The sequence below is a fragment of the Pristis pectinata genome, chromosome 9 (genome assembly GCF_009764475.1).
Source record: "Pristis pectinata isolate sPriPec2 chromosome 9, sPriPec2.1.pri, whole genome shotgun sequence".
Classification (NCBI taxonomy): Eukaryota; Metazoa; Chordata; class Chondrichthyes; order Rhinopristiformes; family Pristidae; genus Pristis; species Pristis pectinata.
Genome location: NC_067413.1, coordinates 29,635,729 through 29,653,262, shown reverse-complemented (window position 1 = coordinate 29,653,262; position 17,534 = coordinate 29,635,729). Strand labels below are relative to the sequence as shown.

Sequence of the window (17,534 nt, the reverse complement as noted above, 5' to 3'; positions counted from 1 at the left end):
ACCACCCACTTGTGTTCTAATAAAGGTCGAGCCCCTGGGTGCTGTAAAACCTTACCCATGGTAAGGTTTTACACCCATGGGTGCAGCAGGAGTTCCCACTGCCCATCCTCTGGATGGACCAACCTGCCCCGCTGGTCTTGCAGTGACCTGACTCCATCACTGGTCAGCTGGTGGTCCCCACACCACAATTTCCCTTTGCCCCCCCCTCCCCCACTGCTGGGTTCAGCTGTGTCCTGACTGCTGGGTTCAGCTGCTTATCAGTGTGTCCCAGGACATGAAGCTGAGATCAAGGGATACAAGACACAGGAAGCCCCTGGGTCAACTGCATCAGGTCTCTATTCCTTTCCAGTAACTCTGTGAGACAGCAGAGTTCCAATAGGAAATGGGGACAGTGGATTCCGATGGAAAAATAGGGACAGTGCATCCCGATAGGAAAATAGGGACAGTGGATCCTGATGGGAAAACCAGGGCAGTAGGACTCAGTCTAAACCGGAATATTGAGACAATAGGAAAATCAGCATAGGGAGACCAGTGGGAAAATGGGAACAGGAGTTCCAATGGGAAAACAGGACAGGGAGCTCCAGTGGGAAGAGGCTGGAGATCCGGGTGCCCCATTCTCAGACAACACTGATGATCACAGTGACCGGACTTTCCCGGGGCTGACAGTGTCAGTCCACCTGCAAGGTCACTGCTTTAATTAACCACTACCCTGGGTCTGGGGGTGAGTACTGGTGTCTGAGACATCACTCACCTTGTAGACCCTGTTTCCAACTCGACAAACCTTGAACTCCTCAGCGGAAATGTAGGACAGACATTCCTCACAGCACTGCTCCCGATCCCAGCACGACCCAGGGGGAGAACATTGCTTCCTGCAGATCACACTGGAATCCTGTGTAAAGACAAGGCCGTCAACAATCTCCCCACTCAGGGACGTGCTGCCGGCCGACACAGCAAAAGTCCACACCCTCAGAGCTCACCCTGAGATTTTATTAACAGGCACATAAACTAAAGCAACAGGAGGGGTCATTCCACCCTCAAGACAAACTACCCGACAGGATCAGGGCTGGTCTTGTGCTCGATCCTACCTCCCCACCTGAAACACACACCCCAAAAATCCACATATCTCTGCTGTGAACCCCGATCCCTGCCGTGGACACACTGAGTACTGGTCCTTGCCGTGAACACACTGAGTACCGATCCCTGCCGTGGACACACCGAGTACCGTTCCCTGCCGAGAACACACTGAGCACTGATCCCTGCCAAGAACACACTGAGAACCGATCCCTGCCATGAACACACTGACTGAGTCCGTCATCCCTCAGCCCTCAGGACACAGAATTCTGAAGATTCACCACCATCTGAAAGAAGGTATTCCTCAGTCCCAGTTGACCTGTGCCTCTCCTGTGTGTGGCTCTGGTTCCTCGTTTACCAGCCCAGGGACACAGCCTCCCAGGATCGAACCCCAAGGCAACCCAGCCATAGGCCTTGGTCTCCCTGGGTGTGGGGTGCTGGACGTGTGGTCGGGATTGAATCTGGATCTCTGGACTTGTGGGGCAGCAGCACTCTCTGCACCCTCTGGCCCAAGCCAGCTGGGTCTCAACAGCAGTGTGGGACCTCCCTCCTCCCCCGGATGGCCACTCACACCAGGGCAAACAGCGGCAGTGGTCTGTGGGCTTGTCTCCTCTGAGCTTCGGTCAGGAAAACTGACAGAAGGACACCAGACCCAGGTCAAAGTCTTCACTCCCACGCTGACATCTGAGCCATCATCACCCCCAACCTAAGATCACTTCTCACGATCCCGTCTCTCTCACCCCCACTCTCTCTCCCAATCCCATTTCTCCAACCCTGATCCATCCTCTCCCATCCCCAATCCCATCTCTCCTGATCCTACTTCTCCCAATCCAGTCTCTCCTCCTCCCCCCCCCCCGCAGATACCCCTGTCTCTCCTACCCTTGTTACTCCATCTTAACCCCCCTCCCACCCCTGGTCTCTCCCCTCAGACACCCCTGTCTCTCCCCCACCCCGGTCTCTCCCCCCACCCCCGGTCTCTCCCTCCAGACACCCCAGTCTTTCCCACCTCCAACTCTCCCCCCAGACACCCCTCTCTCCCCCCTCCCCCCATCCCAACCTCCCCCCAGCATCCAGTAGTGCAGACTCCCAGGTGTTTTGCAGTATTCATGTCCCAGTGATCAGCTTCCACTTTCCCTGATGTCGACAGATCTCTTCAATGATGTAACTGCAGCCTCTCCAACCTCCCCCCCTCCCCTCCCCTCCCCCCCCCACCCCCCGTATGATAGGATGCCAGTCTGTACTCACCCTGCACACACACGAGGTGCAGTTATCGTAGGCAATCGAGGCTCCGTGCTCGTAGACCTTACTGTGAAACAAGCAGCTCCTGGCTCTCAGGTCAAACACTCGTCTCTGACCTGCACCAAGGCAAAACCAGGCATGTTACAGGAAGGACAGCCACGCACCCAGCTCCCAGATTGAGGAGAGCTGGGCCCCCACTGAGACCAACTACATCCAGTGTATGTGGCAGAAACAGACTGTTCAGCCCGTCTGCTCTGTGCTAGCGTTTCCTCTCCCCTGCGGTTCCTGCCCCGTCTTCATCTCCCCCATCAGGACCTCTGCCTGTGACCTGTTTACCCATCCTCCTGTTAACCATTCCCAGGATCCTCATCCCTCACCCAGAGAGAATTCCAGTCTCACCTCCTGCAGGGTAAACGAGGTTCCCCTGCATCAGTGGATTTATCAGTGACTGTCCTCCTGACCACCCCTGGCCTCAGGAATAGCCACCTTATCCCTGCACCCACCTCCTGGTCATTGTAACCCCCTTGGCCCTTGGTCCAGTGGATGAGCCTGGTCTATCCTGCCTTCCCCTTGGTTACATTCTCGGCGTCTCCACAGGGTAATCAGGTGGTAAAGTTTACAGTGATCAGCTAAAACCTTGAATTCTCCGTCACATGTTGAGTGCCCTTGAATTACACAACGCTCCTCAATAAATCTTTCCTTCAACGTGAGCAGAGTTCATGCTGTGAAAATAGAATTCACTCACCAAAACATCTGGGGCAACATTTCCCAGTCGGCACTCGGCTGAGGTGACGTGGGCAGGAGAGGACGGGACAGAGTTCACGGACACACTGCAGCGCACCAGCCTGCACACAACCAGACCACAATGTCAACACTTCCATCCCCTGAGTGCCAGACTGTGCAACATCAGCGAGAGGGACGGCAGTCAACAGCAAACTCTGGGCCTAGCTCACGGGCTGCGAGTTGAGACAGATGTACCAGAGCAGCAAAGTCCATGGAAACAGGACACAGAGCGGGGAGCAGATCTCATGAAGACAGCAGCCACAGTGGGAGCTTGCTGTGCAGCTTCAAGAGCCAGGAGGCTCAACTGACAAGGGGCACAGGTTTAAGGTGGAACCAGAGGGGAGGGGAGGGGAGGGGAGGAGGATATATTCACACATTTCAGAAGGACAGCAGAAAAGGAGAGGAGGCGAGTAGCTATGTTAATAAAGGACGAGATCAGTGCTGAGGAATGATGGGGAACCAGAGGCTTAAAATGCAGAATCAAAGTGGGTGGAGGGGAGAAACAGTAAGTGTGAGATGGGATATGGGCCCCCAACAGGTCAGTCTCAGGAGTCTGCTGTCAGGTATGAAACACTGTAGCTGTGAACTTGGAGGATTTGGATGTTGTTTCAGTGTTGGAGGTGCCTGCTGTAAGCAGTCTGTGTCTCAGAGGTACTTAGGAAGCACACAGGAGGGCACAGTGTTCCCAGCTCTGTCACAGGAAGAGGCCACCAGAGGACAGAGGGAAAGGTTCAGGGATGAGCTCAAACCAGCTGGGAAATGATGCAACATTTCCACTGATTCCTGGAATTCCTGGCCCATGACCACTCAGTGTGGGGAATGAGCATTCAGGATGGGATTGAAAATGTGAAGTCACGATCGGGTATATACTGGGTAAGGGGCAGCAGGAGTGCATCAACCTCACAACTCCCCTCCCCACAGGGGGCAAGCTGTTTTAGATTGGATACAGTGTAATGAGATGGGGTATACCGTAATGAGATGGGGTTCATTAATGAGCCCTCAGTAATGAATTCCCTGAGTAGGAATGATTACAGCACAGTGTGGTTTCAAACTCAGCTGGAATGTTGGGCAGAGCAGTGGCAGATGGAATTTAATACAGAAATATGTGGGAATGCAGGGGAATAGGGAGCTGGGGGGGGAAGGGAAGCTGTCGGGGGGACAGGGAGCTGGAGTTGAGGAAGGAGAGTCACATAGGGGACAGGGAGCTGGGGACGAACGGGGAGCTAGAGGGTGGGATGGGGAGCTGGGGGCGGGGACGGGGACGGGGAGCTGTGGTAGTGGGATGGCGAGCCGGGGGGTAGGATGGGGAGCTGGGACAGGGATGGGGTGCAGGGGGGAAGGACGGGGAGGGGAGCAGGGAGGGAATGGAAGCTGGGGTCCATGGGGAGATACGGGGGGGGGAATGGGGAGCTGGGGGGGCCTCACAGGGAGCTTTGGGGGGGGGGGTGGAAACAGGGAGCAGAAGCCAGGGGCTAGTGATCTAACTTTGCTGCTGACACAAGCTTCCACCAATGTAGGGCAGGCACGGTAGTGTAGCGGTTAGCTTAACGCTATTACAGCGCCAGCGACCTGGGTTCAATTCCTGCTGCTGTCTGTAAGGAGTTTGTACATTCTCCCCATGTCTGTGTGGGTTTCCTCCGGGTGCTCCAGTTTCCTCCCACATTCCGAAGATGTACGGGTTAGGAAGTTGTGGGCATGCTATGTTGGCACTGGAAGTGTGGCGACACTTGCGGGCTACCCCAGAACACTCTACACAAAAGATGCATTTCACTGTGTGTTTCGATGTATATGTGATTAATAAAGATATCTTCTCTCTCCTGTCCCCTGCAGCATTTCACCAACTGTGTGTGGGTCAATATCATCATCAGTGCTCCCAAGGAGCTGACACACTCTCCAGATTCCCCACTCACACTCACCGTGCAGGAACATTTGATACAACGGTCGCCATCTGGATAGAAATGTTCCCCTTCCCGGTAGTGATGTCCACCAAACTCACAGCCTGCAATACAACAAGAAGTCAGTGGGTCAGAGGGGCAATGACCCAGTGATGATCCAGTGACGACCAAGTGCCCACCCGGTGATGAGGAGGGCCATCTCACAGCCAGAACCCCAGCCCCCACCTCCGCAGCGTGAACCAGTGGTCACGGCAGAAACCAGTTGGCTGCTGGACTGAGACTCCAGTCAAGCCTGCAGTCCCCGTTCTTAGCCCAGACACAGGCCTCACCCCAGGCAGGCTCCACCCACCCCATGGCCCCTTCTGGAACAGGCCCCTCCCCAGTCCCACTCTCCCTTTCTAACCCGAAGGTTTACGAGCCAGACCTTCCCTCGAAGAGCAGCCACTCACCCGGACACACTGGGCAGCAACTGTGCTGTGACTGGATGGGGTGTTTGCAGTGGATCACACACAGAACCTCTGACTCAGTAACAACACCTTCCTGCAGGAGGACACAACACATTGAATGTTACCACACTTGTGACTGTGGCAGGTCCCCACACTGGCACAGGCACACCCTCAACATTCACCGGGTCCCCACCATCAAATCCCAGGACATCCAGTGACCAGCCACAGGTGTACTGTGGCTACAAGAACAGGTCAGGGGCTGGGGATCCTCTGTGAGTGACTCACATTCCCACTTCCCTTATCCCCTCCAGCAGCTCTGTGAGAACTGAGTGGTACTGAGGAGGTCTCCATCCACGGTCACACTGCCCCAACAGACAGGGTGAAGTGGTACCAGCTTGGTTCTGAAGCTCTGATCTTCCAGTAATGTCTGCCTCCCTCACATTCCCATAAGCCTAATCAACGTTGAGGCCATCCATAAACAACCTGCTGGATGAACTTAGGGGTTTGAGCAGCATCTGTGGGAGGATGGGAACTGTCAACGTTTTGGGTCGAGACCCTGCATCAGGACCTGAGGATGTCAGGCTGTTGCTCGGTTAGTCTGTGGAACAGCTCTGCTCATTTAGATCCCAGTCCCAGATGTTTGGAAGGACTTTGCAAGGCAGACGGGACTGGGAGCAGCTTTGTTTTAACCTGGAGCCTGAGTCAGCATGGGGCAGTCAGTCCAGTTTTATTCTTATACTGTTTTATCTCTAAGGTTTTAGAGGAATATGGGTCAAATGTGGGTAAATGGGACTAGCTTAGATAGGGATCTTGGTCGGCATGGACCAGTTGGGCTGAAGGGCACGTTTCCGTGCTGTATGACTCTATGACTCTAACTCTATGGGTTTTACTTGTTAAAGGTCTGGACTCACACACAGGCCAGACCAGGGAAGGACAGCAGGTTTCCCCTCCTCAATGACATCAGTGAACCAGGTAGGTTCTTACAACACCTAATAGTTTTGTGGTTACTATTATTCTTTTTCAAACTGCAGATTCATTCATTAATTAAAGGTAAATTTCTCAGGAGCTGTGATGGATTCGAACTCGCATCTCTGGGTTACCAGTCCAATATCTTCACAACACTTCCACAGCCCATTCCCGGTCATCACAAGCCCTGAATATCTCCTGCTTTACATCGACATCTCTAAAATGCTCCAGCCCGTTTCCTCCTGAATCATGAGCAGTATTTCAGGGATTGCACATCAGTACTAACCTTGCTTGATACAAAGATTAGTGGTGTTGTGGACAGTGTATAAAGTTGACAAAGGATACAGTGGGATATAGATCAGTTGCATATATGGGCAGAGAAATGGCAGATGGAGTTTAATCCAGCCAAATGTGAGGTGTTGCACTTTGCGAGATCAAATGTAAAAGGACAGTACACAGTTAATGGCAGGACCCTTAACAGTGTTGATCTTGGGGTCAAAGTACAGAGGGATTTTGGGGTTCAAGTCCATAGCTCCCCGAAGAAGGTATATGGCATTCTTGCCTTTAGTAGTCGAGGCACTGAGTTCAAGAGTCGGGAAGTTACGTTGCACCTTTATAAAATTCTAGTTAGGCCGCATCTGGAGTATTGCTTTCAATTCTAGTCACCCCATTATAGGAAGGATGTGGAGGCTTTGGAGAGGGTGCAGTAGAGGTTTACCAGGATGCTGTCAGGATTAGAGGTCATGTGCTATAAAGAACAGTTGGACAAACTTGGGTTGTTTTCTCTGGAGTGATGGAGGCTGAGGGGAGACCTGATAGAAGTTTGTAAGATTATGAGAGGCAGAGTAGACAACCAGTATCTTTTTCCCAGGGTCGAAATGTCTTATACTAGAGGCCATGCATTTAAGGTGAGAGGGGGCAAGTTCAAAGGAGGTGTGCAGGGCATGTGTTTTTTTTACACAGAGATGGGTGCATACCTGGAATGCACTGCCAGGGGTGGTAGTGGAGGCAAATACAATAGAGGTGTTTAAGAGGCTCTTAGATAGGCACATGAATGTGCAGAGAATGGAGGGATATGGACATTGTGTAGGCAGAAGGGATTAGTTTAGTTAGGCGTTTAATTACAAGATTAATTAGTTCGGCACAACGTCATGGGTCGAAGAGCCTGTTCCCATTCTGTACTGTTCTATGTGCAATGTCCCACTGGGGAGGCAGCACTTTGACAAGTCCTCTGTGTCACGATTCGAGTTTGCTGGCCTGTGACTATTGGCAGGGCGCAGACAGACCACATACCTGACAGGTCCGGGACAAGCAGGGTTTGGAAGGGACGAGCCAGTGTTCAGAGCTGTTGTACACCTTCCCGTCCAACACACACTCTAGAGAGAGGAGACAAACAAAGATCAGTGGAGGTGAGGACTGGTGGAGATCATGAGGTGATGACCCACCTTCCTCCACACCCTTCACAGAATTGTACACCACGGGAGGCCATTCAGCGCACTGAATCCACGCTAACATCTGAAGTTCACGTTAGTGCCCTTCATGCTCCACATGATTGTGTGTGTTGGTGCTTCCAGCATTACCCCAGCTCCCTTGGAAGATTCCCCTTGAAGCTTTTCGGCAACGTCCCAAATTAGAAATAATTTGTTGCTTCAATAAACTCCTGTCTGTCCGTGCCCTCTGTCACCACCCCTCCTACCACTGGACAGGGGTTCTCTCCATTAACCCCTCAGTGACTTGGAATGGTTTGATTAAATCCCCTTGTATCCTCCTCTGCCCCAGCATCTCCAGTCTCTCCACAGAACTGGAGCTGTCATCCTGGACCCTTTCTGTAGATCTCACCTCCTTCTGCAGGGGCATTTACTCGTGAGACTTGCTCCAACTGAAGAGTTCACCCTGTGCCTGGATTTTCCTTCTCCCCGACCTTTCCTGATCCTACAATGGTTTTTCAGGAATGATCCTAATCATGGTATGTGAGAGAAACGTTCGCTATGTTGTAAAGAATTAGCTGCAGCAAAGGAGGCCACGATGCTGAGGGTGCTGTCTCGGTGGGGGTGAGGGGGGAGGAAATGAATTGTTGGTATCAGCCAGGTGTAAACACTCGATGATTTGATTTCTGCAAAGACGGACTAACATCAGCACGGACCAGAGACCAGAAGCCCAGTCAGTGGTTCTGTGTCTCTGGAAGTAAGCCATAATATGAGATTGACCACAAAGATAGCTGGAAACAAGGGGTTAAATTACAAAGACAGATTCCACCCAAGGCCAAGGGGTGATCAGAGTACAGTTTTCACATTGTTGGTGGATCTGATGAGTGGACAGAACAAAGATATTTCTGCTGCCTGGCAAATGGGACAAGGAGCAAGCCCAGAATCTCTGGAAATAAATTTTGGAAATTACTTCCATATGAGAAGGGGTGTGGGGGTGTGTGTGTGTGTGTGTGGGTGTGTGTGTGTGTGTGTGTGTGTGTGTGTGTGGGTGTGTGTACGTGTGTGTGTACATGTGCGCGCACGTGTACTTGTGTGTATGAGTGTGTGCATGTATGTGAGTGCATACGTGTGTGTGCGCGTGCGTGTGCATACATGTGTGTGTGTGTAAACACATCACACTGGGATAAATCAATGGACTACATCTTAAGCAAAGACACAGGAAGTGGCTTCAGACCACCCCACAGGTTGTGTAACAGCATGTTTACTGGTGAGGGGGCAAGGGGAAGTTCAGCAGCCACTTGCCATGTCTTGCAGGTGTGCTGCACATAGGACACGGCCCAGGTGCACAGACCCTGATGGATAGATGAGATGGATGAATGTGAACTGGAGCAGCCTGGGGCACCAGCGAAGCACAGACACACAGACAGGCGTATGGACGAGACGAATGGGCGTACATGCATACAGACCCATGGATACACAGACAGGCACATAGACAAGACAGATGGGCATGCGGACAGACTGTAACCTGGAAGCACCTTTACACTTTTCACAGCAGGCTCCAGTCTGTTTGATGACGAGGGCACAGTGTTTGGGCAGTGCAGGACACTTCTCTCTGGTACATCGCACCTCTTTGTTCTGCAAAGGAAATGAACAATGAACAGGGAACTTGGAGGAGACAGGGTGCATAATAACAGCAGCACTGAAGCAAATCAGTGAGGAGGGAGGAGGAGGAGTGGGGGGTCCTGGGAGAGGCATGAGAGGAGTAGAAGGGTGAGGATGAGGGGGCTGAGGAGGGGGGAAAGGAGGGAGGGTTGATGAGGGAGGAGGGGGGCAGGGAGGGGTGAGGGATAGGGAGGGGTGAGGGATACGGAGGAGGGAGGGGGTGGGAGGTGTGAGGGAGGCATGAGGGAAGGGAGGATGGGGAGGGAGACAAAATGCAAGGCAAATACCTCCTTGTTCTCTGGGGGACATGCAGTCACTTTAGCTCAGCTCATTATATTCCAGTGCAGATAAAGTCTACAGGATGCAGGGATTAAGTTACTGTCACCAAGATTGGTTCATCTTTTATAATTTCAAAATAAGGGCTTGATCAATCCTCTTGCTCTGAGGGCACTGGAGTTAGACAAGGGGGAGATGTCACACCCCCACCCCCCCCAATCAGGTACAGTGGGTCCCAAGAGATTTCCTGCATTGGCTCTATGCAGAGAACTTCTGGCCAGTGCTCTGCCCATTCCCTGGCTTAAAGGGTTAAACTCAAGTAGAGTACAGGTTAGAACATAGAGCAATACAGCACAGGAACAGGCCCTTCAGCCCACCATTTCTGTGCTGACCATGATGCCAATTTATACTAATCCCTTCTGCCTGCACATGGTCCGTATCCCTCCATTCCCTGCCTGTTCATATGTCTGTCTATATGCTTCTTAAATGTTGCTGTCGTATCTGCTTCCACCACTTATCCTGGCAGCGCGTCCCAGGCACCCACCACACTCTGAGTAAAATCTTGCCTCATAAATCTCCTTTAAACTTTCCCCCTCTCACCTTAAATGCATGCCCTCTAGTATTTTACATTTCCACTCTGGGGAAAAAGACTCTGGCTATCTACCCTATTGATGCCTCTCATAATTTTATATACTTCAATTAGGTTGTTCCTCAGCCTCATACTCTGGAAGAAACAATCCAAGTTTGTCTAATCTCTCCTTATAGCTAATACACTCAGACAACATCCTGGTGAAACTCTTCTGAACCTGCTCCAAAGCCAGAACTGCACACGATGCTCCAAATATGGTCTAATCAAAGTTTTATTTAGCTGCAACATGACTTACCAACTTTTACACTCAGCACCACAAATTGTGTTGCCACTTTCAGGGAGCTATGGACTTGCACCCAAGGATCCCTCTGTACATCAATGCTCCAAAGGGACCTGCCATTTACTGTATACTTTCCTCTTACATTCCTCCCAAAGTGCAACACCTCACACTTGTCTGGATTAAACTCCACCCATATTTCCAACTGATCTATATCCTGCTGAATCCTTTGACAACCTCCCTCACTATCCACAGCTCCACCAATTTTTGTGTCGTCTGCAAACCTACTAATCAGCCCACCTACATTTTTGTCCAAATGATTCGTATAGAGGCCACCCCTGGGTTAAGAACACCAAATTTATGGACACCCGTATATAGAGGATTGATCAAACTGAGGTGTCTAAGGTGATGGAAGGGGCTGTAAGAGTCGTTAAGCACTCCTTCCTACAGAGGCTTGTGGAGCTCCCTCTCACGCACTGGAACCAGAGTTTTCAGGAAACAACTGACCCCTACATGTCGTTCCTCAATTTTACGACCCAAGAACAACCAGATGAACCGCTGGCCTGTTTGGGGAAAGTATAATATACGTACCGATTACTTCGTTCCCTGCAGGCAAGTTAATAAAGATTGAACATGTTTGCCATAAACTGCTGTCTACAGTTGAACAAAATTCCTCTGTGGTGGCATAAACCAATACTTAGGTCTGCTATTCTGCATTCTATCTTTCGTGAAATCAATAACATTTAAGTAACATCTGTGTCAAATTCAGTTAATGAAGTGGCCATGAGAGAGTTGGAATTCAATAATTATACCATCTAGAGCAAGGTCCAATCACGTGTTCCATTGATGGAAAGCCAATGATTAATGTAATGAAGTAACATGCTGTAGATTAAGGACTACATATTAATACCAGACTCCTTGCTCTAGCTTATTGATGAAGGATATCAGCCACAATTCAGTGCTTGCTGATAAAACTGACAGGGAATGGTTATTTCTTGCAAACCAAACAAACTGCCAGAAGATTGTACTGTTTGGGGACCTTTAACCCTGAGAGGAAATGGATTGGTGATTCTGAAATCCATTTCTGTTAGTTAATCCAGTTTTACTGCATAATCTAGATCAGAATTCTCTGCCCACATACTGACAGCCTGTTGTCTGGGCAACAGAGACCAGAGGGCCCTGGGACTGATGGCTGACCTCCACTCCCTTCCTCCAGTTAACTGCAGCATTCCGATAATCAGTAGCAGCTCCTCGATTCCCACCCATTTCTGTCAAGACCCCCACCAGTCCGATTGGGTAGGAGCAAGGTGATGAGGACAGGTCATTTGGCCCCATTGCCCTGTACTGGGGTCGATGCTTCAAATTCCTCTGATTGTCTCCCTCTCTCCCATCCCCAGTTCCCTCTCTTCCTCATCTGGCTATGTCCATAAATCCATCTTTTCTCTTTGCCCCATCCATGTGGGAGTGGGTACTGCACTCCCATGTTTGCAGGGGGTGGGGGGGTGGGTGGTGGTGGGCGACACCTTCCTGCTGGATTCTCCGTCTGATTTATTAGTGAGCCTAGTTTTCGTCTCCCACACAGCTGAAAACATCATCTCTGTGTCCAACTGACTGAGTAACTTCACTTCTCAACTCACTGGCCAACTTCCTGTTTTGGTGGGGATATGGGATAGGGGTGGGTTGGAATGGGGGGAGGGGAAGGTTGGTGTCCTGGGGTGACAGAGGGTTTCTGTAGGTACATAGGGACAGGAAGAGGCCATTCAGCCCCTCGAGCTTCTTCACCATTCAGTAAGGTCAGACTGATCTGTGACCCCGTGCCGTGTACTGCCTCTACTGGTACGTTTAATATAACTGGAGAACAAAATCCCATCAATCTCAGATTTAAAGTACCAATCTACCTGGCATTAGCTACTGTTTGTGGGAGAGAGTCCTGACCTTTTCCCACCCCTGTGTAGGACTGTTTCCCAATCTCCCTGCTGGAGCCTGCTGCCTGGTCCTGGACTCTCTTACCAACGGGAAGATATCCTCTCCATCTGCCCTCTCAGCTCCCCTAATATCTGGAAAACTTCAACCAAATCACCTTAACCTGCACATCCAGGAAAGGCAGATTTAAATCTCTGCTCTGAGTCCTGCTGTGATCCTGTACCTCACCCTCTCCAAGGCCAGAAGCACCTTCTGAAGGCAGTGAGCTCCATGTGTGTTCCTCCCAGGGCTGTTGTACTCCTGTAGTCCTCCTGGTGTAATTACCAGCATTGTCCTCATCCTTTCTCTGCCTATCTGTGACCTTGCTCATGTGCATGGTCTCGAGTTTCCTGAGATCACCTCCAATAAGTTTTTCCCTCTTGAGTCCAGAGGATAATCCCACATTTACATTGACTGAAACCCATTTGAAATATTTTTGTTCTTTCACTCAGTCTACAATATTGATACCACTTTTAACATGTTGCATACAAAGGTCTGCTCCTTGTGTCATTAGCTAACTTGGACATGTGACTCTCTGCCCCAACACTGTCCTGTATGAATAGGACCCAACTCAGCCACGTCCTAACTGAAAGGCATCAGTATCCCTCCCCTACCAATCCTGTTTCCTGATCAGCTCTATCACTAGATTCATAGAGTAATACAACATGGAAACAGGCCCTTTGGCCCAACTGGTCCACGCCGACCACAGCATCCTTCCTGCTAGTCCCAGTTGCCTGAATTCAGCTTTTAACCCTCCAAGCCCCTTCCCCTCCATGTCCCTATCCAAATGCCTCTTAGATGTTGCAGTTGTACCCGCCTCAACCACTTCCTCTGGCAGTTCATTCCAGGTACTCACAGAGGGTACCTCAAGTCTCCTTGAAATCTCTCCCCTCTTATCTTGTATCTGTGCCCTCTAGTTATGGACTCCTCAAACCTGGGGAAAAAACTGGCCTTAAGTTCTTTCATCTTTACCCAACAGTCTCCAATGTGGAACTTTATCAAATGCCTTCTGGAAGCCCACAGAGATGTCGCCTGTTCAGTGAAGTCTATCAGGTTTGTCAGGCCAACTTGTGCTCTACAAATCCAGGATCGATTCTTCTGGCCAGTGGAGAATTTTCAAGGCTTTCACTCACTTCATCCTGAATTATGGACACGTATTCTCCCTACACCACGTCCTGAGGACCCGACTACTCAGTGTGGAGAGGCTGCGTGTGAGGGGTGGTGTCGGCCGGGTCACAGAAGGTGAGGGGCCGCAGAACTGGTGAGGGTGGAGGGTTGGGGAGGGTCAAGGTTCGAGGAGGGTGGAGGGTTAGGGAAGTTTGAGGATGGTGGTGGGTGGAGAGTCAGGAGAAGGTCAAGGAGGGTGGAGGGTTGGGGAGAGTGAAAGCTGGAGGAGATGTTGGGTATGTCACGGACATTGGCGGACTACTCAGTGAAATGTGGGGCTGAAGGAAGCCCCTGATCGAGTGCTGGGGTCTGGCAGTACCTGCTCCAGATGTTGACAGACTGCCCATATCTCAAGGTCTCCCTCACTGCCTCCCAGATGTGGTGGAAGCTGCGGCCTCCACCTCTGGTCTGTTCCACAGCTCTCTCTGTCCTGGAGATTTCTCCGTGGCAACAAACTGAGCTGAGCCAGTCCACCTGATGCCAGCCCTCCCAATGCCAGTCCCCACACTGAGCGGCAGGGCCATTTGGTGCTGTATCCCAACCTGATTCCCAGCTCAGCAGAGTTGGTGACTTCTCTCCCTCTATGTACAACACTGTCTCAATCCCTTGGCGCCGATTCCATTAGCATTCTCATTCCTGGGAACACATCCCAGGGGTTGCCAGGTACCTGTACTGCTAATTTTAGACACAACAGACCATAAAGCCCGGCCTCCTGCACACCCCCCACTAAGTCACCTCCCATCCTGGTCCAAGCCTGGGACAGAGTCCATTTGACACTATAGCCTGACCCCATGTGTAAAACTACTCCCGCTCCTTTCTGTTCCTCCGATATCTGCAGTCACCACTCCACAGTGTGTCACGGGAACACCTGCTTCCTCACAGTGCAGACATTTGGAACCTGGAGATGGACTGGTTCAGGAGGGGTGGGGTGGGGTTCTCGCGGGTTTCACAAATACAAGTGAGCAACAGGGTGTGCCGGGAGGGTGCTCGGACAGTGAGCGCCCCCCACCCTGTCCCCATTGTAAGTGGGCAGAACCTGCTCTCTCTTCTACCTCCTCCAGCAGGGACCTCCGGCTCATTCTGTTTATAATGATCAGACTGGGGAGTTACTCACACTGAGGTCCCCTCCCTTCAGCTCGGAGAGCCGAGACTAACTGAACCAGTTACCTGATGACAGTGATGGCAGAGTGAAGGGAGAGGCCAGGAGGCTAGTGGGTGACCCTCCCGACACCACTCACCCAGCCCATCACCATTCCACTGTCCCTGAATGGCAGAAACCTATCTGGCACATCCACACGTGGATAAGATTTCGGCAGCACTAGGCTGTGGGGATTCTGAGCTCCAGCCAACCTGTGAAGACTCCAGAGTCCACAAACACTCTGTGTACTTAGACTGCAGGTCTCTGCATTGAAACCAGAGTCCACTAACACACTGCTGCACACACTCATCTCACAGTCTGGCAACCCCAGCCCTCAGCGGGTGCCCACTGACCTTCTGGCAAATGTGGGGCAGCACTAACCCAGCAACTTCAAAACCTCTCCTTAACTGTTCAGGGGGCTCAAGTACAAAGGCTGCTGGACTGGAGTTGGGGCTGGCTGTGTAAGGGCAGGTGGTGAAGTTCCTCCTTGCTCAGAAAGTGCTGGGATTGGATGTGGCAGTGTGGGGTGTGTCAGCCCGTGGTGAGTGTGTCAGCAAGGACTGAAGGTGTTGGGGGGTGAGTGTGTCAGTGGAGGTGAGTGTGTTGGTGCTGGGTGAGTGTGTCAGCATGGGGTGTATTGGTGTGGGGTGAGCGTGTCAGTGGGGGTGAGTGTGTCGTCGGGGGTGAGTGTGTCAGCATGGGGTGTATTGGTGTGGGGTGAGCGTGTCAGTGGGGGTGAGTGTGTCGTCGGGGATGAGTGTGTCAGCATGGGGTGTATTGGTGTGGGGTGAGCGTGTCAGCGGGGGTGAGTGTGTCGGCAGGGGGTGAGCGTGTTGGCACGGGGTGAGTGTGTCGGCGCGAGGTGAGAGTGTCGGTGTGGCTGTGCAGTGAGTTGGAGATGCAGTAGGTAGTACTGCCACTGCATTGGTGCTGATGGTGACACAGTGAGATGTGAACCCGTCAGTGCCAGGGTAACGCAGTCCATCCACACACAGCACCAACATCCGTACAGCTCACCGAGCATCTGAAGGGTCGATGCCTGTAGCAACATCAGAGACAGCCTACCCCATGAGATCACTGGCCAGAGGGATCTCCCTTTCCGTACTGTGGAGTTACCTTCACTGTCAGTGACAGCTCACCCCAAACCCCTCCAGTACACTGAGGAATGGGCAATAAATGCTGGCCTGGCCAGCCATGCCCAGACCCTGGGGAGTGAATAAAACAAACCAAATCTTGCTCCTGTCTCACTCTCACCATCAGCTGAACTCCCAGTCAGCTGAGAGAATGGGTCAGTTCCCAACATAGTGCTCCATCCCGAAAGACACAGAAGAAACACTGCCGTGAAAGGGCTTGTTGAAGCTGTTTTCCTTCTGAAGATGGGGTACAAACAGTACAAAGGCTGAGGGAGGTGTGAGTGTCCATCCCTCGGCAACACTTGTCCTCCATCCATCAGCAAAACTTGCCCTCCGTCCCTCGGCAACACGTCCCCCCTGTCCCTCGGCAACACTTGTCCTCCGTCCCTCGGCAACACGTCCCCCCCCGTCCCTCGGCAACACTTGTCCTCCATCCCTCGGCAACACGTCCCCCCTGTCCCTCAGCAACACTTGTCCTCCGTCCCTCGGCAACACGTCCCCCGTCCTTCGGCAACACTTGTCCTCCGTCCCTCGGCAACACGTCCCCCCTGTCCCTCGGCAACATTTGTCCTCCGTCCCTCGGCAACACGTCCCCCCTGTCCCTCGGCAACACTTGTCCTCCGTCCCTCGGCAACACGTCCCCCCTGTCCCTCGGCAACACTTGCCCTCCGTCCCTCGGCAACACGTCCCCCCGTCCCTCGGCAACACTTGCCCTCCGTCCCTCGGCAACACGTCCCCCCGTCCCTCGGCAACACTTGCCCTCCGTCCCTCGGCAACACGTCCCCCCTGTCCCTCGGCAACACTTGTCCTCCGTCCCTCGGCAACACGTTCCCCCTGTCCCTCGGCAACACTTGCCCTCCGTCCCTCGGCAACCCTCACTGTCACTGATTTGTTCATTTCAACCTGACCTGTAATTTCTCATAAAGCCTTCCTGTTTTCTCAACTGGATCACAGGTTGGAATACAAAATCACTGATATTATGGCAACCAAAAATATTAAAATCAGAAAACTGTCAGAGAAATACTCAAAATATTAACCTGATCTTCAAAGATAACTTTGAAAGTAGCCAGGAGGACAGTGAAGCCAATTAGGGCAGATGGTGTTTATAAGGCAGAGAGCTCTGTTTGTGATTTGAGTGCTCATGTGTGAGTGAGATGGGTAACCCTCACTGCACCTTCATTCAGTCCAGTAACAGATGATCACTGCGAGTTGTGCACAAGGCACAGGTGAAGTCAATTCCTGGGGTTACCATCTCCAACACAACGGGCCCAGCAAACTTTTGATTTAATCTGGACAATGACAATGCTCTAAATTATAGCAAAACACATCAGATAGATTTTACGTTTGGCTGTAATATTAAAGCAAAATGCAGAAAGTTCTCTGAAACTGGGCAACCCTGAATTAAAGAACATTTCCTCTGGCTTCATTCATAGCTCTTCTGGACAGGGATCACTACTCTCCTGTGATCTATAGATCTCCCAGACTGTGTTCCCTTTGATCTAT

The 17,534-nt window shown here is 51.7% G+C and overlaps 1 protein-coding gene across 2 annotated transcripts in view; it reads right to left on the bottom strand.

Annotated features, from left to right (window-relative positions):
* Positions 1 to 17,534, bottom strand: part of bmper (BMP binding endothelial regulator) — a 39,726-nt gene that overhangs the window by 12,134 nt on the left and 10,058 nt on the right. The window contains exons 3-9 of one of the 2 annotated variants that reach the window (XM_052022773.1): positions 9,363 to 9,462; positions 7,694 to 7,776; positions 5,438 to 5,528; positions 5,010 to 5,092; positions 3,056 to 3,155; positions 2,317 to 2,426; positions 782 to 889 (exon numbers count right to left, since the gene is read on the bottom strand). In XM_052022773.1, coding sequence (XP_051878733.1) covers positions 782 to 889; positions 2,317 to 2,426; positions 3,056 to 3,155; positions 5,010 to 5,092; positions 5,438 to 5,528; positions 7,694 to 7,776; positions 9,363 to 9,462 — 675 coding nt within the window. Of the gene's footprint in view, positions 1 to 751; positions 890 to 2,316; positions 2,427 to 3,055; positions 3,156 to 5,009; positions 5,093 to 5,437; positions 5,529 to 7,693; positions 7,777 to 9,362; positions 9,463 to 17,534 lie in introns of both variants that reach the window. The other variant, XM_052022772.1, reaches the window with a different exon arrangement.